The sequence below is a fragment of the Pelmatolapia mariae genome, linkage group LG13 (assembly GCF_036321145.2).
Source record: "Pelmatolapia mariae isolate MD_Pm_ZW linkage group LG13, Pm_UMD_F_2, whole genome shotgun sequence".
NCBI classification, from domain to species: Eukaryota; Metazoa; Chordata; class Actinopteri; order Cichliformes; family Cichlidae; genus Pelmatolapia; species Pelmatolapia mariae.
The window spans coordinates 4,728,575-4,746,369 of record NC_086238.1 but is presented as its reverse complement, the minus strand read 5'-3'; the positions used below and the strand labels follow the sequence as shown (position 1 = coordinate 4,746,369).

General features: G+C 38.4%; 2 protein-coding genes across 2 annotated transcripts; both read right to left on the bottom strand.

Annotated features, from left to right (window-relative positions):
* Positions 1–5,680: 5,680 nt before the first annotated feature.
* Positions 5,681–14,202, bottom strand: LOC134640048 (transmembrane protein 26-like). Its single transcript, XM_063491622.1, has 6 exons — positions 13,975–14,202; positions 13,475–13,571; positions 13,101–13,190; positions 9,624–9,820; positions 9,422–9,501; positions 5,681–7,975 (listed from the first exon to the last, which is right to left on the bottom strand). The coding sequence occupies exons 1-6, from the start codon at positions 14,163–14,165 to the stop codon at positions 7,473–7,475; spliced, it is 1,158 nt and encodes a 385-aa protein (XP_063347692.1). The 5' UTR covers positions 14,166–14,202; the 3' UTR covers positions 5,681–7,472.
* LOC134640049 (large ribosomal subunit protein uL23-like) lies at positions 11,155–11,654 on the bottom strand. The gene has a single exon (XM_063491623.2). It carries the CDS (start codon positions 11,626–11,628, stop codon positions 11,170–11,172), a length of 459 nt encoding a protein of 152 aa, XP_063347693.1. The 5' UTR covers positions 11,629–11,654; the 3' UTR covers positions 11,155–11,169.
* Positions 14,203–17,795: the final 3,593 nt, after the last annotated feature.

The following is a 17,795-nucleotide window of genomic DNA, read 5'->3' as shown; positions in this document are numbered from 1 at the left end:
GCGTATAAAATGCAGGTAAAGGTGGACTGAAGTATTTACATGTTCACATACAGTCATGTAAAAAAGATCACAGGAGTCCAGTGAGAAGCAAAGTACACCCTCTGATTTGGTAGCTTGTGGAACCATGTTTTTGTAGCAATAACTGGAAATAATCTTCTGTACAACTTTATCGGTCTCTCACATCATTGTGGAGGAGTTTTGACCCACTCTTTTTTACAAGTCTGTGGTTATTCATTTATGCATAGCTCTCTTAAGGTCCCACCACAGCATTTCAGTTAAGCTGAGGTCTGGAGTGGGTCATTGGAACACCTTAATTCTTTTCTTTTTGAGCCATTCTGCTGTAGATTTCCTGCTGTGTGTGGGACATCCAAGCTTAAGCTGTCGAACAGATGGTCTCACATTTGACTCAATAATAGTTTGAAATACAGAGAAGCTCATTGTCGACTGCCCGGATACTGCGGCTGCAAAAGCAAGTCTGCAAGCTTGGATCATCACCCCTTCATCACCATGGTTTACAGTTTCTATGAAGTATTAGTGTGGATATTCTGTGTTTGGGTGTTTGCATTGAGGCAAATTTCTTGATTTTGACCTTTGTATCCAAAGGACATTGTTCACATGCAATTGTGCAGACTTAAGCTGTGCTGCCTTTTTAGAGAGAAGGGTTTTTCTCCTGGAAACCCTTCCAACAAGCCATACACATTCACTCTTTTTCTAATTGTCCTGTCCTGATCTTTAACATTCAATATGCTCACTGAGGCCTGTAGAGTCTAAGATGTAACTCTTGGGTTTTAATTCCAGGTGCAGTGTTGCAAAGGACTGCATAGAGTCCTTTGCAAACTTTCTTTTTCACATGACTGTCAATATAATTTTCCAGAGCTACAAATATAATTATACTCTTAATTTATGAGAGTAATAAAGGTAAAGTGGGAGATCCTTGCAATAATAATGTTAAGAATGTATTTTTAATACATTAAAAAATACATTAAGGAGAAAAAAATCGATCTAAACAACAATGTTTTTCTGTTTTGTTTTTTTTATCTTGGAGAACTTGCCACAATTTTTCAGTGGACTTATCAGGTGATCATAATTTGACTTCTTAGAGTTTGTGGGTCCTGATACGTGTTTCAGGACTTTCCAGTCTTCTTGTATCTAAGCACTGTTCTTTATGTATCTCTGTTTCAGGCATAAATTTGATTCCTCTTGATATTGTTGCTAGAATGCTAAGATTTAAAACCTACTAAGGAAATTTCTAAATCTTCTGTACAGTTTAACACACACACACACACACACACACACACACACACACACACACACACACACACACTTATCTAACAGAAGTCAGTGATTATGTCATCTAACACACACACACACACACACACACACTTGTTTTTATATCTTAGTGAGGACATCGAATTGACATAATGCTTTCCCTACCTACTTACCCTAACCCTAACCATCAAAAATGATGGACATTAGGTCCCCACAAGCATAGCAAAATTCCAATTTTTGGTCCTCACAAAGATATCTAAACATGGTACACACACACATGTCACTTTGCCCTGTTTGGCTGTGTGCTAGGTTGATTTCTATTCATATTTATCTGGCCTATCAGCTTAGTACAGAGGAAACGGTAAAAAGGTCTGTGACCCTGGAGAACAGCCAGACTTTTCCTGTCTTTGTTCCAAATTGTCTGTCATCATACTTCAGTCATCATCATGTGAAATCACAGTGAAAATTTCACAGAAGACGAAAGAGGAAGAGAAAAAATAAACTGTGTGTTCTATTTCTTAAAAACCCATTAGTCTCTGTTAATCATAACCCTTATTATAAGGCAGCTTCCTTTTTTCCACGCACCTTAAGTCTTAAGTCAACTCTGAGCAATTACATATCACTGAAACTAAATTAAAGGAATTTTCCTTTTCACTACAGCAGCTTTTTTTTCTGTGAGCGAGTGAATGGAAACAAACTGTCTTCTGTGGACTGAGACAGAAAGGCCATCCAACATCGCACCCCAGGCCTGGTGTGACCCTGCATTTTTATGTGAGCGTGGTATTCAAAATTCAGCTGTTTGCTTTGTTGAAATGATAATGACAGAAATGGCCGAGGGGCTCTGGTCACTGATCACAGAACAGTGATTCCCTCTATGCAGTTGCTTCAAGCAGTACTGTTACAAGGCTCATGCAGACTGTTCTTTGTGCCAAGATAGCAAACAATGTCAATCTTGTCTGTCATGTAGAATAAAATGATCAGTGTTTGAAATATTACTGGTCATGACATCCTACAATCTAGAAAGAATGATGTCTATTAGAGAATTACAAGCTAGGGAACAGCGCTGTTAGTGGGTGAGCAGACAGACGAGGAAATAATCTGATTCCAAATCTAAACCGAAGTTTTAGTTTCAAAATCACACAGGAGAATTTCAACAAAGCCATGAGGAAGGTGCCACACCAGGGGGTTACTGGAAGCAGTGGCAAGAGCAAGGGTAAGCACTTAGAAGCCAAGCAAAACATGGAGGTAAGAGAACAGAGGACTGAGACAGGTTTCAGCTGGGAGACATGACATGCTGAATGAATTATCATAGATTTAGGTAGTTTTAGACAGACAGCTGATGGAGTTATGATTTCTTCGATTACATAGGGGCTTTAAAGAGATGTCATTGATGACAACCAAACATGTTGATCTAAATGAAAACAGGTGTCCCCCATCAATCTGCCAGCTTCTTATGTCATTCAACTGTCTCAAGAAACACACCCTTGGCCTCGTCCCATGCTTTCCTGAGCTGTTAACAGAGGGGGATGGGTGAGGTGGGAACAACCCAGTGCACTACAGCTTTTATTTGTTTCAAGCTCTGTCTTCATCTGCCCACTCGCAAGGAGGTAGCCCAGAAAAGAAACTGATATTTCTTTGCATAAACTTCCTCACATTTTTCTGGTGATCAACTGGGTCTTTAGTAACTTTAAGTTATACAAAGACAAAATGATCATGGCTAATAATGGAAGACATTATTAAATATAAATATTAAAAAGTGAGTCCAAAAGGTGTGATCAAAGGTGTGATCAAAGGTGTGATCAAAGGTGTGATCAAATGCTGTTTTTCATTCACCTTTTTCATTGATGCAAACTAGACAGTGGGCACTTCACAGACTCAGTTTGGTAAACATATCAGCGCCCTGCAGTCTCTCAACAAGGGGGACTAATCAGAGGTAGGAAGTAGTTTTTAATGGCGATCTCATTCAGTCATTTATAATCTACACTTGGGCCTAAAGTCTTATGCCATCCATGAACAAAAAACAAAGGAAACCTACACCCAGAGATGGTGAATCGACCAGTGTCTAAATGTTGTCTAAAAATATTTATCTTATACTGGACCATGATGCAGCCCCTCAGTTCATCCACTGTCATTTTAATCAGCTTCCATCTATCTTTACACCAGCTCTCTTCTCATTGGTTACCCCTGACAAACAAACATTTGATCGGCAGGTGGGTGGGGCTACTGTGTTCACAGGCAGAGCTGTGTTTTTGAGATCACCATATTATGGACACTGTAGACACTATATCGAGCTAACAAGTTTCTGAAACTGAGCATTTAGTGCCTGAGCTTCTGGCTTGGGACTACTTGCACATACAGTGACTATATATACTATATTTAGAGAGGAGATGAACATATTCTGGCTTCTGTGAATTTGTCCTTATAGAGCATATCTTTTATTATCCTTACGCTCTTTACATTAAAAGTCACAGAGCTTTGAGTTTACCCACAGGGTCAATATATGTGTCACCTAGACTTAGAAACTAACTAGAATTGACATTTGTTTAGGTTTCACTCGACAGTTACATGCCGCAGCAGCTGTTTTGTTTTGTGTTTGTGGAATTTTTTAAAACCTCAAATAGAAGAAAATTAGAAACCCAGAAGATGTGTGAGGTAACGCTTATATATTTTATATATTTATTTACTTATTTTTAGGTTGTGACTTCTAGGACTCAGTGATAATGTGATTCTCTGCAGGTGTGCTCATGTGCTAGACAGTAAAGTCTAAAGAAGTAAAGTAAACCTTGGAGACAGGCTGCTAGCAATTATTATACTCTACCTACATTAAACCACCTTTCTTTGAACAACGTTTCCTTAGGTTAAAGATAATAAAAGAAGAGTTAATCCTTGTGAACACTAAAGCTCATTCCACCTGAGTATTGTCGTCCACTTCTGTGTTGCTATCTTTGAACAGCCTGTTATGTGTTCTGTGAGGTGTCAACTGATAGCTCTATAAGCGCTGTTGCACTACCAGTTGTCATTCCTCCTAAGCGAGTGCTTTCTCATGTTTCAGTGGTGTAAAATTAGTCTCGAAATGTTTACATAAGCATATGGTATGATCCATGAACATAAACTAAGATATACAAATCTGCACAATGATTTGTGTGTTTTGACTTCTCACAAATGCATTTGCCAACCCACGCACAAATACAGAGCAACCTGAACACAGGTAAAATTATTTATTTTTAACTTCACAGTCACATAATTTCAAAATTTAGTTATTTCAAACAGCTTCCTCTGAATTTTAAATGTACATGTATATATGTTTGTGCTAGCTTTTTTGAAAATAACATACATGCACAAATCGCCTGCCTTTTGAGATTTTAGATTGGATCAAGGGTAACGAAACATGCCCGACGATCAGCGAGTGTTAAGCAGTGTAGGCAGAGACAAGCAGCCAAAGAGAATGACATCTGCCTGGTAAATGTCCTTTTCACCTTTCAACACAGAGAGTGGCAGTGAATGAAATAGATTAGTGGAGTGAAAGTGGGCGTGAAATGCAGCAGCCAACCAGGTTTGGGAGCCGCTCTCAGTTAATTTTACAAAATAAGAAGCCTGCAAATCTTTACTAGGTCAGTTTAACGGGAGTCCTGATCTCCAGAAATGATTTCGTTTAATTAACTTTTTCTGTTACGATTAAAGAGGCAGTAAAGTGAAAAATGCTGTAAAGCAGAAGAGGAGCAAGATGATGTAATACATCTAAAATGCCACAAGAGGGAAGTCAAGCTCACCTTAACTGCCAAGAAAACTTGATGGTTTTTCCACTTTGTTTGCGTTTTAACTTCAAGTGGAATTATTCAGAATTATTATTTAATGATTATGTTATATTTCATTATTATTAAATAATAATTTAAATAAACATTTTGTCACTCCCACTGAAAACACAGATGTCCAGATAAACAACATCAACTTTTTGGGGTTTGTTTCTATATACAAATAATTCATTTGTTCTTACTGTAGCGAGTCAGGAAACACTCAATGGTTTGATTTCTGTGAAAATCCTGTCAATCAATCATGTCAATATTTGACCGGGACTGCTAGGCTCCATCTCTCCATCAGAGTTTCAGAGAACTGGGGAGTGTTTGAAGTTCACAGAGTTGTTTTAGTCTCATTGGCTTTGGCACATTTCTCATAACCTTGTTTGAAGTTCTCAGCTCTTAACATATGTTTTCCACAACAGATCATACATGCAGCACGTGCCAATATGAAGTCTTTGTCAATGAACAGGTCTAAATAATTGCCACCAAAATAAAGGTTAATTTAACACTGTTTAAAAGAATGATGGTGAACACTAGAAGTGTATATCAGTGTTGTCCTACATTTTTTATTTTTTTGGTAATACAGTATATGTGATTTCATTTGGTCACAGATTTTCATCACACTAAAAATTAAATGTTCTTCCTTGCAGTGTAACAAAAGAAGAACTGGCATATATGTTGCTGCACTTTTATGCATCTTCATACTGCAGCACACCTCTACTCCCCTTCCTCTGCAGTGGGCAGACTGCAGTCCCTGTAAAATAAATATCTGAGATGATTTATATAATGAAACAATGCTTGTTTACAATTTGACCGAATTTTGGACAGCCGTTCTTCCTCATTTGCCTTAGAGCATTTCCAAATATTAATGAAGGGTGAAAATGGCTCAGTCTGGTGTGACAAACTGTTTTGAAGGATTTCACACATTCCTTGAGCCTTTTGAACACCTGAGTATTTATCGTAATAGCACACAAAACCAAATTTGTGACTGTCATGACAGATTTATGCTTCCAAACATTGTTCAGTTTTATCCAGTTTAATCATCATAGAGATGAAAAGGAAAAGACTATTTTCTGGAGCTGGAGTTAGCTAGAAACTGTTTTACTCTTGTTTTATAGTTGTGGTGCAAACACTCTTTCAATACAGTCAGAAGACATTCAACACACATGTCAAACTGTGGGGCCATGACGCAGGTGCTTATGTCAATTTTAAATTTCCTGACATCTCTGAGAACTAGCTGGCATATAGACGGTGAATACAAAAATCAACTCTTGTGACAGTTTGACAGCAGCCACAGTGATTTCATAGGGAGCTGAAATGTTCTAAACTCAGATAAGACTGATTCTGATGCAACATCTCAAACAAAAAACTGTCACAGATGGCATCATCAAAGTGGTAATACACTGATGTCCACAGAGGGGAGACAGTAGACAGTTTGCAGGTTAGATTTACTGTACAAAATGAAGAAATGTAGACAAAATAAATACAGAAGTAGATGTAACACATTTGTGCTCATAAAGTTTGAATTTGTGTTTGTATATATTGGCAATGCTACAAATCACCCAGAAAAACTAAAAAATAATCATTTTGAACCCACTGTTTTTGGTTTTGTGATAAATGAAATAGCAAAAAAGTGAAATGAGCTACATTTACTGAAATGTATTCAGGTCAGAGCAGCTTTGACAGGATATCATGAGTTATAGTCATTTACAACAAACATGACATATATTTTTGTTCCTTTACCAGCTAAATGAAGATCCTCACATAAATCAGGTATAAAAACTTTGTGTCATTTTAAAGCCATAAAAACGGTTTTAAAGGCTTTAAAAGCAACTCAAACACAGCTCATCACCTGAGTGCAATTTTATCTTTAGTTTAAAAAAAAAAAGTACAAATGGACAATGATCCACCTGTTTTAGCCACAGATGTCACGTTGATTTAATGTAACTACTGAGGTAACATTACTTTTTGATTTGTAAACAGCATATTCCTTATTTTGTAAAGAGCAATCATCTTAAAATTTAAGATGATTTAAGACTTAAATGAACAAAGCACCTACCGACTACCACTGGAGGGGATTTTGCATGACTTTCAATTTCCTGTTTGGGTTAAAACAGGAAAATTTCTGTCTGTTATTATCTTCCTCTCGATCTCATACAACATGCAAAAATATCTCATCATCTCACTTTCACCCTCGTTTGTTGCCCTCAATTCCTGTCAGTCAGACATCAGTTATCACACTGTTAGAAGTCGACTAACTTCTTATCTGATAGTCTGACTTTAGTCACTCTGACTTTGTAGCTGCGTCAAAGCATTGTGTAGTGTTTCCTTCTTTTCCTGCTTCAGTGATAGTTTTTGCCATTTGAATTTAAAAGGTTTTAAATGTTTAGCGTAATACATCTCACTCTAAGATTCCTCTTTATCTGCCAGAGCTAACTCATCAGTCAGCACTGCCTCTGCACTGTTGTGGCTGGAACGCCTGTCATCCAACTCATGGGTCGACACTGTTTCTGCACTGTTGTGGCTGGAAGGTCTGTCGCATAGCTCATCTAACTCATGGATCGCTATTGCCTCAGTGCTGCTGTGGCTGGAGCGTCTGTCATCTGACTCATGCATCGGCACTGCCTCTGCATTGTTGCCCATGGAATGTCTGTAGTCCAGCAATATAATGGCCAACCTGTACAAGCTCAGTGTGATCACTAGGCCGTTCTTGATGGCAAAGAAACCAAGCATCTGGTGGAAGACTCTGAAGTGGATAATGACAGTCAGCCTGACCAACAGAAAAGGCCCATCCTGGATAAAGAGGGTCTCTATGACACTCCAAATATCAGTGCTGTGTTTAATAAAGAAGGTTTCCCGGACAACTTGATCTTCTCCGCCATTCTCTTCATCAGATTTGGTGTTCACCACTATGTTGAATAAGAAGAGGAAAAACAAATGATTGACAGTAAAAATGAAGCTTTCCTTCAGGTAGCTGCATGTAGTTTGACAGATGTCACATTTGTTTTTTTAGAACAGCTTCTCTCACTTTTTTTTTAAGTGTGAAATTTACCAAGCTATTCTAGTAGAGTCCAAGAATACAAATATGGTCTGAATATAACAGGTCTCCTTTTAATTTAGAACCTGAATGCAGGACACAAGTGGATGGATTAACCAAAGGTTAGAAGTTTTAGTGAGGATGATACAGCAGGAAACCTTAGATAAAGGTGACACTAATTCAGAAATAGTCTAACAAATTTTTTAGCCACCCAGGTCATTTAATGTCAAGTATTTTAGCTATGACCAGGAAGAAGGTTCTCTGTGAGCAGAAACCTGGGGAGCTAATAATAATAATTAATAACAAACCAGAGCATAAGATATCCTTAAAGTTAGAAACTTTTCATTAGAATAACCATTTACTTATTATAAAATAGTAAATAAAGACTCGAGATCACAAAAACTAAGGTTGAAAATTTCCTGTAACACTTTAAAAACACATCAGATCAAAATGAGAAAAAAATCATGCTGATATCTACACTGATATATACAGTGTAATGTGATGGGAATGAAAGGATGCCACATTGTTTGATGGAAATGGAAACCTACATGCTGAATTCAAAGACACCCCAGGAATCAAAGTGAAAAAATGTTGTGGGGAGGCTTGTCTATTTTGCTGAAATTATATTGCAACAACTAAAAATGTGAGGGAGTAGTTTGTATGGCCCCCGATGTGCTTCTGTGGATGCCTGACAACATTGGGACATGCTCCTAATGAGACCACGGCATTACTGCGCTCCTAGACAGTCTGAGGTGCAACCTGGTGGCATCAGATGGGCAAAAAATAAAGTCCCAGAGATGTTGTATTGGATTTAGATCAGGTGAGAGAGGGGACCAGTCAGTGATATCAATCATTCATCCTTTGTCCTACAGCAGCTGCCTGCATACTCTCGCCGCATGGGGCATGAGCTGTGTTGTGCACCAGGAGGAACCACGCCAAAGCAGCTGAAACCTGATAACCTGTTACCTAATAACCTGCTACCTAATTTCTTTAATTTTATTAGCAGTGTTTATTAGCCAAGAACTTTAAACAAGGTTCCAAAACAAAGTCCTGCCCTGATATATATTTAAGTCTCGGGAAGTAAAAATGTTTGAGTTAGTCATTTAAAAGCACCGGGGGCTGTAATTTCAACTTACTTGCTGCACTTATGTACTTAACTGTTTACTTCCAGGACTGGCTTGGATTTCTAGCCAATCTCTAAACACACTGTTAAGACTGTTTGTCTTTTGAAGAGCGGGGAAGAGGAAAGGAACCTCCTTACACTGCTGTAGCTCCTTAATAAACACCAGGTATTTTAAGGTACACAAGGTTCGCTGACCTGCTAGATGTAGTGGAAACTGCAACATACTCCAGGTCCATACAGCTAAGATGACGTAAACCATGGCAGGATTTTTTTCTCTGTAAGAAAAGTGACACCAATATCAGGAACTATATACACGTTTGCTTACATTAAATGCAGACTTATGTATCGATAGAAGAAGCACATTCTCAACGTACAAGCAACACGATTAGCCCCTTACTTTACATCGGACAGCGTCTCACTAGTAAATTCCAGGATGTCCGCTGCTGTGCCAACAAAAGTTAGAAGAAGCTGAGACAGCTCATCTTTTGTGACCCCGCCTCCCAAAGGCAGCAGCCACTTCCCCACAATGAGGAGGATGAGCACGATCTGGTGAAGAGCCAGGATCCATTCATTCGCGCAGACAGTGGACAACCTCTGCTCAGTATTTAAGAAAAGGAAAAAAATTGAAAAATGTTTAATGTTGAAAACTTGGTTTTCTGAGAAGGTTGAATCACTTCAATGAAACAGCCATTTTGGATTTAATCTCATCTCTGTCCTTTCAGTAAACAACAGTGAACCCTATGATAGTTTATGGACCCTAGAAAAATTGCTCAGTTAATTGTTAAGTATTTATCCATTAACAAAGTGCAGGTTTAGAAAGTGTCTATATATGCAGAGGCAGCAGCAACTGCTGGCTAAAGAGACCTTATCAAGCATCCTTATATGAAACTGCACATTTGGATGTTCAGCGGACACTTTTCACCCGACACCTATTATGGCAGGGGTGTTGAACTCCAGGCCTTGAGGGCCGGTGTCCTGCAGGTTTGAGATATCACCCTGAGTCAACACACCTGAATCAAATGATTAGCTCATTACAAGTCCTCTGGAGAACTTCAAGACATGCTGAGGAGGTAATTTAGCAATTTGAATCAGCTGTGTTGGATCAAGGACACATCTAAAACCTGCAGGACACCAGCCCTCGGGGCCTGGAGTTGGACACCCCTGTACTATGGCCTCCATATTAAATAGAACTATTAAATATTTGACATTGATCATAAAAACTAAAAACAGATAAAGATTCATAAAAGAAGAATTTATCAAAGAACTGGATTCAGTTTAATTGCACATATTCTCTGTGAGTGTATAATTTCCTTTAACAGCTGGCAGCTATGATTTCATTAAATTCTGTTAGTTTTTTTTGTTTGTTTGTTTGTTTTGTACTAGTTTTTCTACAACAGTGGCGATCTAATAAGCTATATTATCCACTGACAACAGAAACTAAACTTGGCATTCACATGATATTACTGGGTGTACCGGGAGCATCTCGCCTCAGTCGCTTCCTAATTCTGACATAACATCAACAGGGAGGTGGGAGGTGTTGAGCCTGAGTGGTGGAGATCTGGACTCTGCCTTTTGTTAGCAATTCTGTTCAGACAAGTGGTGGAGGATTTCCGCCACTTGGTTCTTTTGGCTTCACCAGGCAGTGGCCTTCAGCTCTGGGGCAGTTGGCAGCTGAGTTTGAAGTAGAAGGAATGAGAATTAGCACCTTCAAATCTGACCCTTTGGTTCTTAGCTATGGAAAGGGGTCTTGTTCATCCCAAGATGATATGGTGATGGAGGTTAAAAGTGCTGCGTTATGATAGTGATGGACCAGACAATCTGATCGAGTCAGTGTTTTTCATTTTTATTGAAGCTGTTTGTTAGATTTGCTGGAAGGCTGTTTCTTTTTTTTTGTTGTTTATACAAATATTTATTTTTATTCCACAAGTCTCTTCAACTGTTGTTTAGATGATGCCAATCTTGTTTGCAACATCCAACGCATCGTAATCAGGGGCGAGACGGACGTATGTCTTCTTCTCGCCATCAGGCCTGACGAGTGTGTTGACGTCAATGTCATACCTCTTCTTGACAGCGTGCTTGATCTGATGTTTGTTGGCCTTGACATCCGCAATGAACACAAGTATGTTGTTATCTTCAATTTTCTTTATAGCAGACTCTGTTGACAAGGGGAACTTGATGATGGCATAGTGATCCAACTTGTTCCTGCGAGGAGCATTCTTGCGGAGATATTTGGGCTGTCTGCGGAGACGGAGGGTTTTAGGGCGAAGGAAGGTGGGAGAAGTGCTGACTTTCTTCTTCCTGTGGCTGTGTACGCCTTTCAGCACAGCCTTCTTGGCCTTCAGAGCCTTTGACTTGGCCTCAGTCTTGGCAGGGACAGCTTCCTTCTTCACCTTCGGTGCCATGTTGAGAAAGGAAGACTGAACGGGGTTTCCTGCGGTATATGGAAGGCTGTTTCTGTGGGTTTATTAGAAGTTTTCTTAGATCCCTTCCCCCTCATCTTTCCTATGTCGTTAAACATTTGTGTTTAACAGTGTTTGTGAAACCTGCTAACATGTCAAGTCTTGTCTGTTTTTTAAGAGAAGTTTTATTTTCCCTCTGGTGAGATTTCAGGAATTCTTCACTGACATGTCAGCTATTCAGAACTTCTCTAGTTTTAACGTTTTCCTCCCACACATACAATTAAAAGCAGTTCTACAGAAGCATTTGAGTATAAGTAACCCGAGTCACAGTGCAGGTAATATGTCATAAGACCCTACTGTAAATGAGAGAACCTGAGTTCCTTTGTACAATTTTTTATTATTATTATCAAAATGAATAACAGAATAGTGGAGAAACTTATTAAATTAAAAAAAAAGTTTAAATGTCTGCACTATTTTCTTGGAACCTGCACTAAACATTTTTAAAACTCGATATTGAGACAAAGGCCCTTATTTTCTAAAAATGATTCCTACTTCTCCAATTAGTGGGCACTTTGTGAATTATATAGCTCTTAATGCTGCATCTTTATCATCAATCTGATGATATCTGAAATGGTGGAAATAAGAGAGACTGTTAAAAGCTTTCCTTTTACCAAGTCTCTTTACTATCCACTTTATGCTTTACGTACTGTTTTCTACTTTTCTTATTAAGAGTACGAAGTAAAAAGGCACTATTTTGGATAGGTAGCTGAAATGAATTAGTTTTAGGTTTTTTTAAGTGTCACAGAAATGCATTGTTCCTACAGGTGGAGTGGATTGGTTGGATTATTTTATTAATTTCCAGTCAATCTTAATGCATGAATGAAAAATAAAAAACAGAGACTAAGTTAATCAGAGCATAAATAGCAAATCGTTTCACTGTGTTCAGTCCACACTGAACAGTTTCCAAGATCTAAATAATGAAATCATCATTAATCATTTTATTTTACTTGATTTGCTTAAACCTTTTCCGCTGCTCTTTCTGGCTTTCTTAAAGAGAAGTCACTATGAAACAGTCAACAAGCTGTTAAGTGTCTCAGCATAAAGAAATAACAACCTTTACAGTGGTAGTCCAGCCTTCTTAGCAAAAGACCAGAAGAGGGACAATGCCACCGGATGTTATTTCTGTAGTTGGTTATGTGTCTACTTCCTGGCTGAGTGCAGAGAGTTTCACTCAAAAAATTGGTAGAATAAAGTGGAAAAACTGGTTCTCCCTGATTAGAAGCCATGCATAACAAAATAAATTTGTGGCAAGTCTGTATTTGCTCATTGCTTGTCCCATTTGAGCTCATTCTTGTTTCTACAGCACTGCACATGGCACGGTGTTCTTTCTCATTTTATTCATTTGTATTTTCTTTCTTTTTTTCTCTCTTTATTTCTGTCACAGAGCCATAACTTAACCATTCAGTCACTCTTACCTTAAGTAAATTCTGGTTTGTGGTGTTTCCCTGCTCGGTGCTTCGATTCAGCAGTCTTTGGAAAGTTTCCATAGAATCTAGTTTGTAGCACTGAAAACAGTTTAAAGAAGATTTGTGAGTGAATTTCAAAGTAAAGTAAAGTAAAATTTTATTTATATAGCACCTTTCAACCAAAAGCAAGTTTAAAAAGATGGGTTTTTTTGTTTTTTAAAAGAACTGACTAGTCTACAGATCTCAAATTCAATGGAAGAGAGTTTCACAGGGTATTTTCACAGGGTATTTATTATTTTATTGTAATTAAATCTTTATAAACCTTAACATCAAAAGCAGATGTGACATTTGATAGAATCGGTCAATAAATGTACATGGACTACCTGTTCATCACTGGCTTTGTCTTGCTGGTGTTGTATCTCCAGAATCCAGATGGAGGGAATAATAGTGATGAGGAACAGAAAGATAGGAGGGGAAAACCTACAAGACAACCAGAAGCATTCAAAATGTGACCCAAAAAAAAGGTGCTAAGCATGTTTACTTCAAGCATACAGGAAAACTGAAGAGATTAACTTCAAGTAATAAGAGTCAAGGGGTATCAGTACCACCATTCGGGACAGTTTAACTATTCGCTTCCCAGCTTATGAATACAGTAGCAGCAAAGGAACAAACTACTTAAATATGCATATAAGATGCACAGGGGACGAGATAAAGACTAGGAGAAGATGAAAAATGCAAACCATAGAACGGAGATGAGTTTGAAAGTAATATGTAATATGAGTAGCTTAAGGCATTAAGTACCCTAATGCATACTTAAGGATAATATAATTACAATATTACAGCACTTTTTTACCATCACTTACATGCATGCTCCGTATCTTACCATTTATAATCTTGTCCTTTTCGCATCTTCAGTGTTACTATCATTTCAACAACAAGCGGCAACAAAAGCAATGCCAGAAACAAGTAATTGTTATCCTTCTTAACCGATGCCACCCTCAACACTCCGATGACAGCAACTAAAATAAACAGCGCTCTGGTGATGATCGCACTCATTAACTTAGTCAGCGCCATGTCGGTGGCTTAACGCAGTTCACAAGTGATCACCTCAATTTCCAGTGTTCACTGTGGCTTTTACTGCAAGTGAAACAAAACCTTTGGAAATGCGTTTTCAAATAAAGTTCCTATGGATAAAGCCCCGCCTTGTTCCTCACAGGAGATTAGATAGGCTGAACACCGGGTAAACAGAAACGTTTTGTTTTGGGGGGGTTTCTATGATTTATGAACGACATGATTGGCTTAATCACAAATTCTTTAAGTGTACAGGAGAGGGCGGCATCATATTTCAATTATTTTTCTTTTCTTTTTTTTTAATCTTATCTTTTATCTATCTTAACTCCCGGAACTATAAATTAGGCTACTTCCTCAACCTAAAGTAATAATAATAATAATGGATTGGATTTATATAGCGCTTTTCAAGGCACCCAAAGCGCTTTACAATGCTACTATTCATTCACTCTCACATTCACACACTGGTGGAGGCAAGCTACATAGCCACAGCTGCCCTGGGGCAGACTGACAGAAGCGAGGCTGCCATATCGCGCCATCGGCCCCTCTGGCCAACACCAGTAGGCGGTAGGGTAAAGTGTCTTGCCCAAGGACACAACGACCAGGACAGAGATCCCGGGGATCGAAGAGTAGAACAAATAGGTCACATAATGTAAAAGGTCTTTGGGCTTTCTTATTCTTTCTCTCTGATTTCTATTCTTGTTTTAAAGAAGACAACAATATTTAGTTTAGATAAAGTGCTATTATAATTATTATTTTTGTTGTTGTTGTTGTTGTTATCTGTAGAAGTCGTTTTGTTTGAGTGTGGCTATCTTTGTGTTTATGCCACGGTCCATTTGTGTTTCCTTTTCTGTCGGTATTAGTTTCCTTTGCTTTTTTCCTGTTTTATTTTGGATTGTAGCTTTCTTCTTTTTTCTTAGATATAGTATGCAGAAGAATAGCTCACCATGTCACAAAGCTAAAATCATCTCAAGTCGGTTTCTTGATCATGACAAAGTCACCAAAACCTCTGAGGGATGTTTCCAGCACTCTGTTGAACTTCTGCCACAAAGAATTGAGGCAGTTCTGAAGGCAAAAGGCGTCAATCTGGTACTAGTAAGGTGTAGAGAATGAAGTGTCCAGTGAGTTCATCCGTGTCCAAATACAGTAAATGTAATGCGTTTTATAACCATAAAAAATGCATTTCATATTGCTTAAATGCTAAATATATACAAAGGTTTAGTCAATAAAAGAGAAGCTCAGGCACAACATGAAAAAGCATGGGTCCATGCAGGGGAAATAACAGTAGAAGACGAGAAAAAGAACTGTGGTTTGAGTTTCTTAAGAAACCGCTGGTGTATTTGTGAGTCATAATTCTGGTGTTTTCCAGGTTTCTGGCTTCCAAGGAAGTGAAGCATAGGATGATTTTTTTTTTCAAAGATTTATTTATTGCTTTTTCCAACAATTTTTTTTACCAACAGGAAGAGAGAGTTCAAATAGAAAGGAAAAAAAAACCCAAACCAAACAGACAGTGTTCCAATAAACAGGTATAACACCGTGAGACAATAGGTTTAAGTGCATTGTTCCAGGGCTTCGGGCTGAAGTTTAGTCCAAGGGTGTCAAGTTAGTGAGGCATCCAACCTAGCGGTTGCGACGATAAGCTGTGTTTTCTTCAGTTCCAGTCTATTTAATTTCACATCTCATCTCCTGTCCTTCTATTGAGCAGTCCAGCACTTGCAGGCCCCCCAGGTTCTCTTCAACAGCTGCAACACTACTTCTCCCATACAGATTGAATGAGTATAATCATATCTGTTCACTATCGATCATCTCCTCACATTCCAAAAATAACAAAAAATTTCCCCACATTTTTTTAAAGGAGGCATGTTTACCCTTTATCATAGACGTAAGTTTCTCCAAAGCAAGGGATTTTGACAGTGTCGACAACCAAATTCTCAAGTGTGGTCTACTAATGGATCTCCATGATTTGGCTATGCTATATTTCGCCTGTAACAGGCATAAAATTGTGGTTTTTTGGTGAACTTTGCTCAGCTGGATTTCAGCGGGGAAAATTCCTAGGATACATAGTTTAGGACATAGATTCAGCTTGATACTTGTAATATGCGCAATTACATCTAAAACGTCTTTCCAAAGCTTTTGGATTTCTGAGCATTCCCACAGGCAATGCATCAGTGTGCCTTTTTCCCCACATTTAACACATATGTCCGGAGTTTGGGGGTCAAATTTGTTTAATAATATTGGGGTGATATATGTTCTCATTAGCCATTTATACTGGATTAGTTTAAATCGGGTGTTTATAGATTGTGTTTGGGCTTTCAAGCAGGCTTTTTGCCATTCCTCTATAGTTATTCTACACTTTAAGTCTTGACACCATGCGAGTCTTTCTTTTTCTGAGGATGTCTGAGAGCCATCTCTAAGATTGCTGTAAAAACGGGATATTAAACCCTTCTTCAGTTGATGGTTTATTGCTATGTCTTCTAATGAGTTTAGAGTGGGCAGTGTTAGGGATTTTTGAGTTTTTAAAATGAAGCTTCTGATTTGAAGAAATTTAAAGAAATGTTTGGTTGGAATGCCAAATTTCTGTGTCAAGCCATTAAAACATAGTAGGGTGTCCTTGTCAAATAGGTCTGCAACTTTGCACAGACCTCTGACGGCCCACATTTTAAAACCCAAATCTTTCCAACCTGGTTTAAAACCCTCTACTGCATAGCGTTGCCCTGAGGCAACAAACCACATTTTTATGCCTTACACTGGCCCTTCAAAAAAAAAAAACTTTTTTTTTTCAAATAATGCTACCAGGCACATCTCTTTACAATAAAATGATGAGTTGAAGGTGGTGTGACTTATATTTGGGGGGGGGCAGGACCCCTTTCTGCAAGCTGCAGTACATGAGAGATGTCTCCATTCAGAGGCAAGATAAAGATCACTATTTTACATGTTTATAGTGAAATAAATGTATATTAAAAAAATACTTGTATGTGCATGAATATGTTAAGAAGCATATTTGATTGTTTTTTCTACTTTTTAAAATTTATTTATATAGTAAAACTGTTAATTTTCATTCGTTGCCTCAAGGCAACACTGCGCAGTTAGCCCAATTTTTTTCAGGCACTATAGTGCATTTGCATATGTGTGTAGAGATGTGTTTGTGTGCATTTATATGATCATAGTCAATGCTTTTTACTTTACAATCTACTCATAATTACAGGACATGGATGTAAATACCTTTTATGCAAGGAAACCAAGGGAATGTGCACTTTCTGTCCTCAGAAAGTAAGGACAGTGAGCTTTCAGGGAGTGACAGTGAAGTAGAGGAGTGGATGCCTGAATGAGGTTTGAGGGACACTTAGGAGCTCAGGGGTCAGGGGTCAGTTGGTAAAGTAACTGTGTCTGTGTGTGTGTTAGTGCCCACATAGCAAGCAGGTCTGGCCAGGATCTGGTATCAAGTTGGCACTTCTGGGAGAGTAGAAAAGCGCTATATAAAAATCAGTCCATTCACTGTCTGAACAGTTTCGGTATGTTACTTTTGCACTGTTTTGCATGTTCCGGCACATGTTGTTATTGCATGGCTTGATTAAGGTACACATTATGCTGACATCTGAGGCCAGAGCTGAAACTGTTCTGGGCCAGCACAGGGCC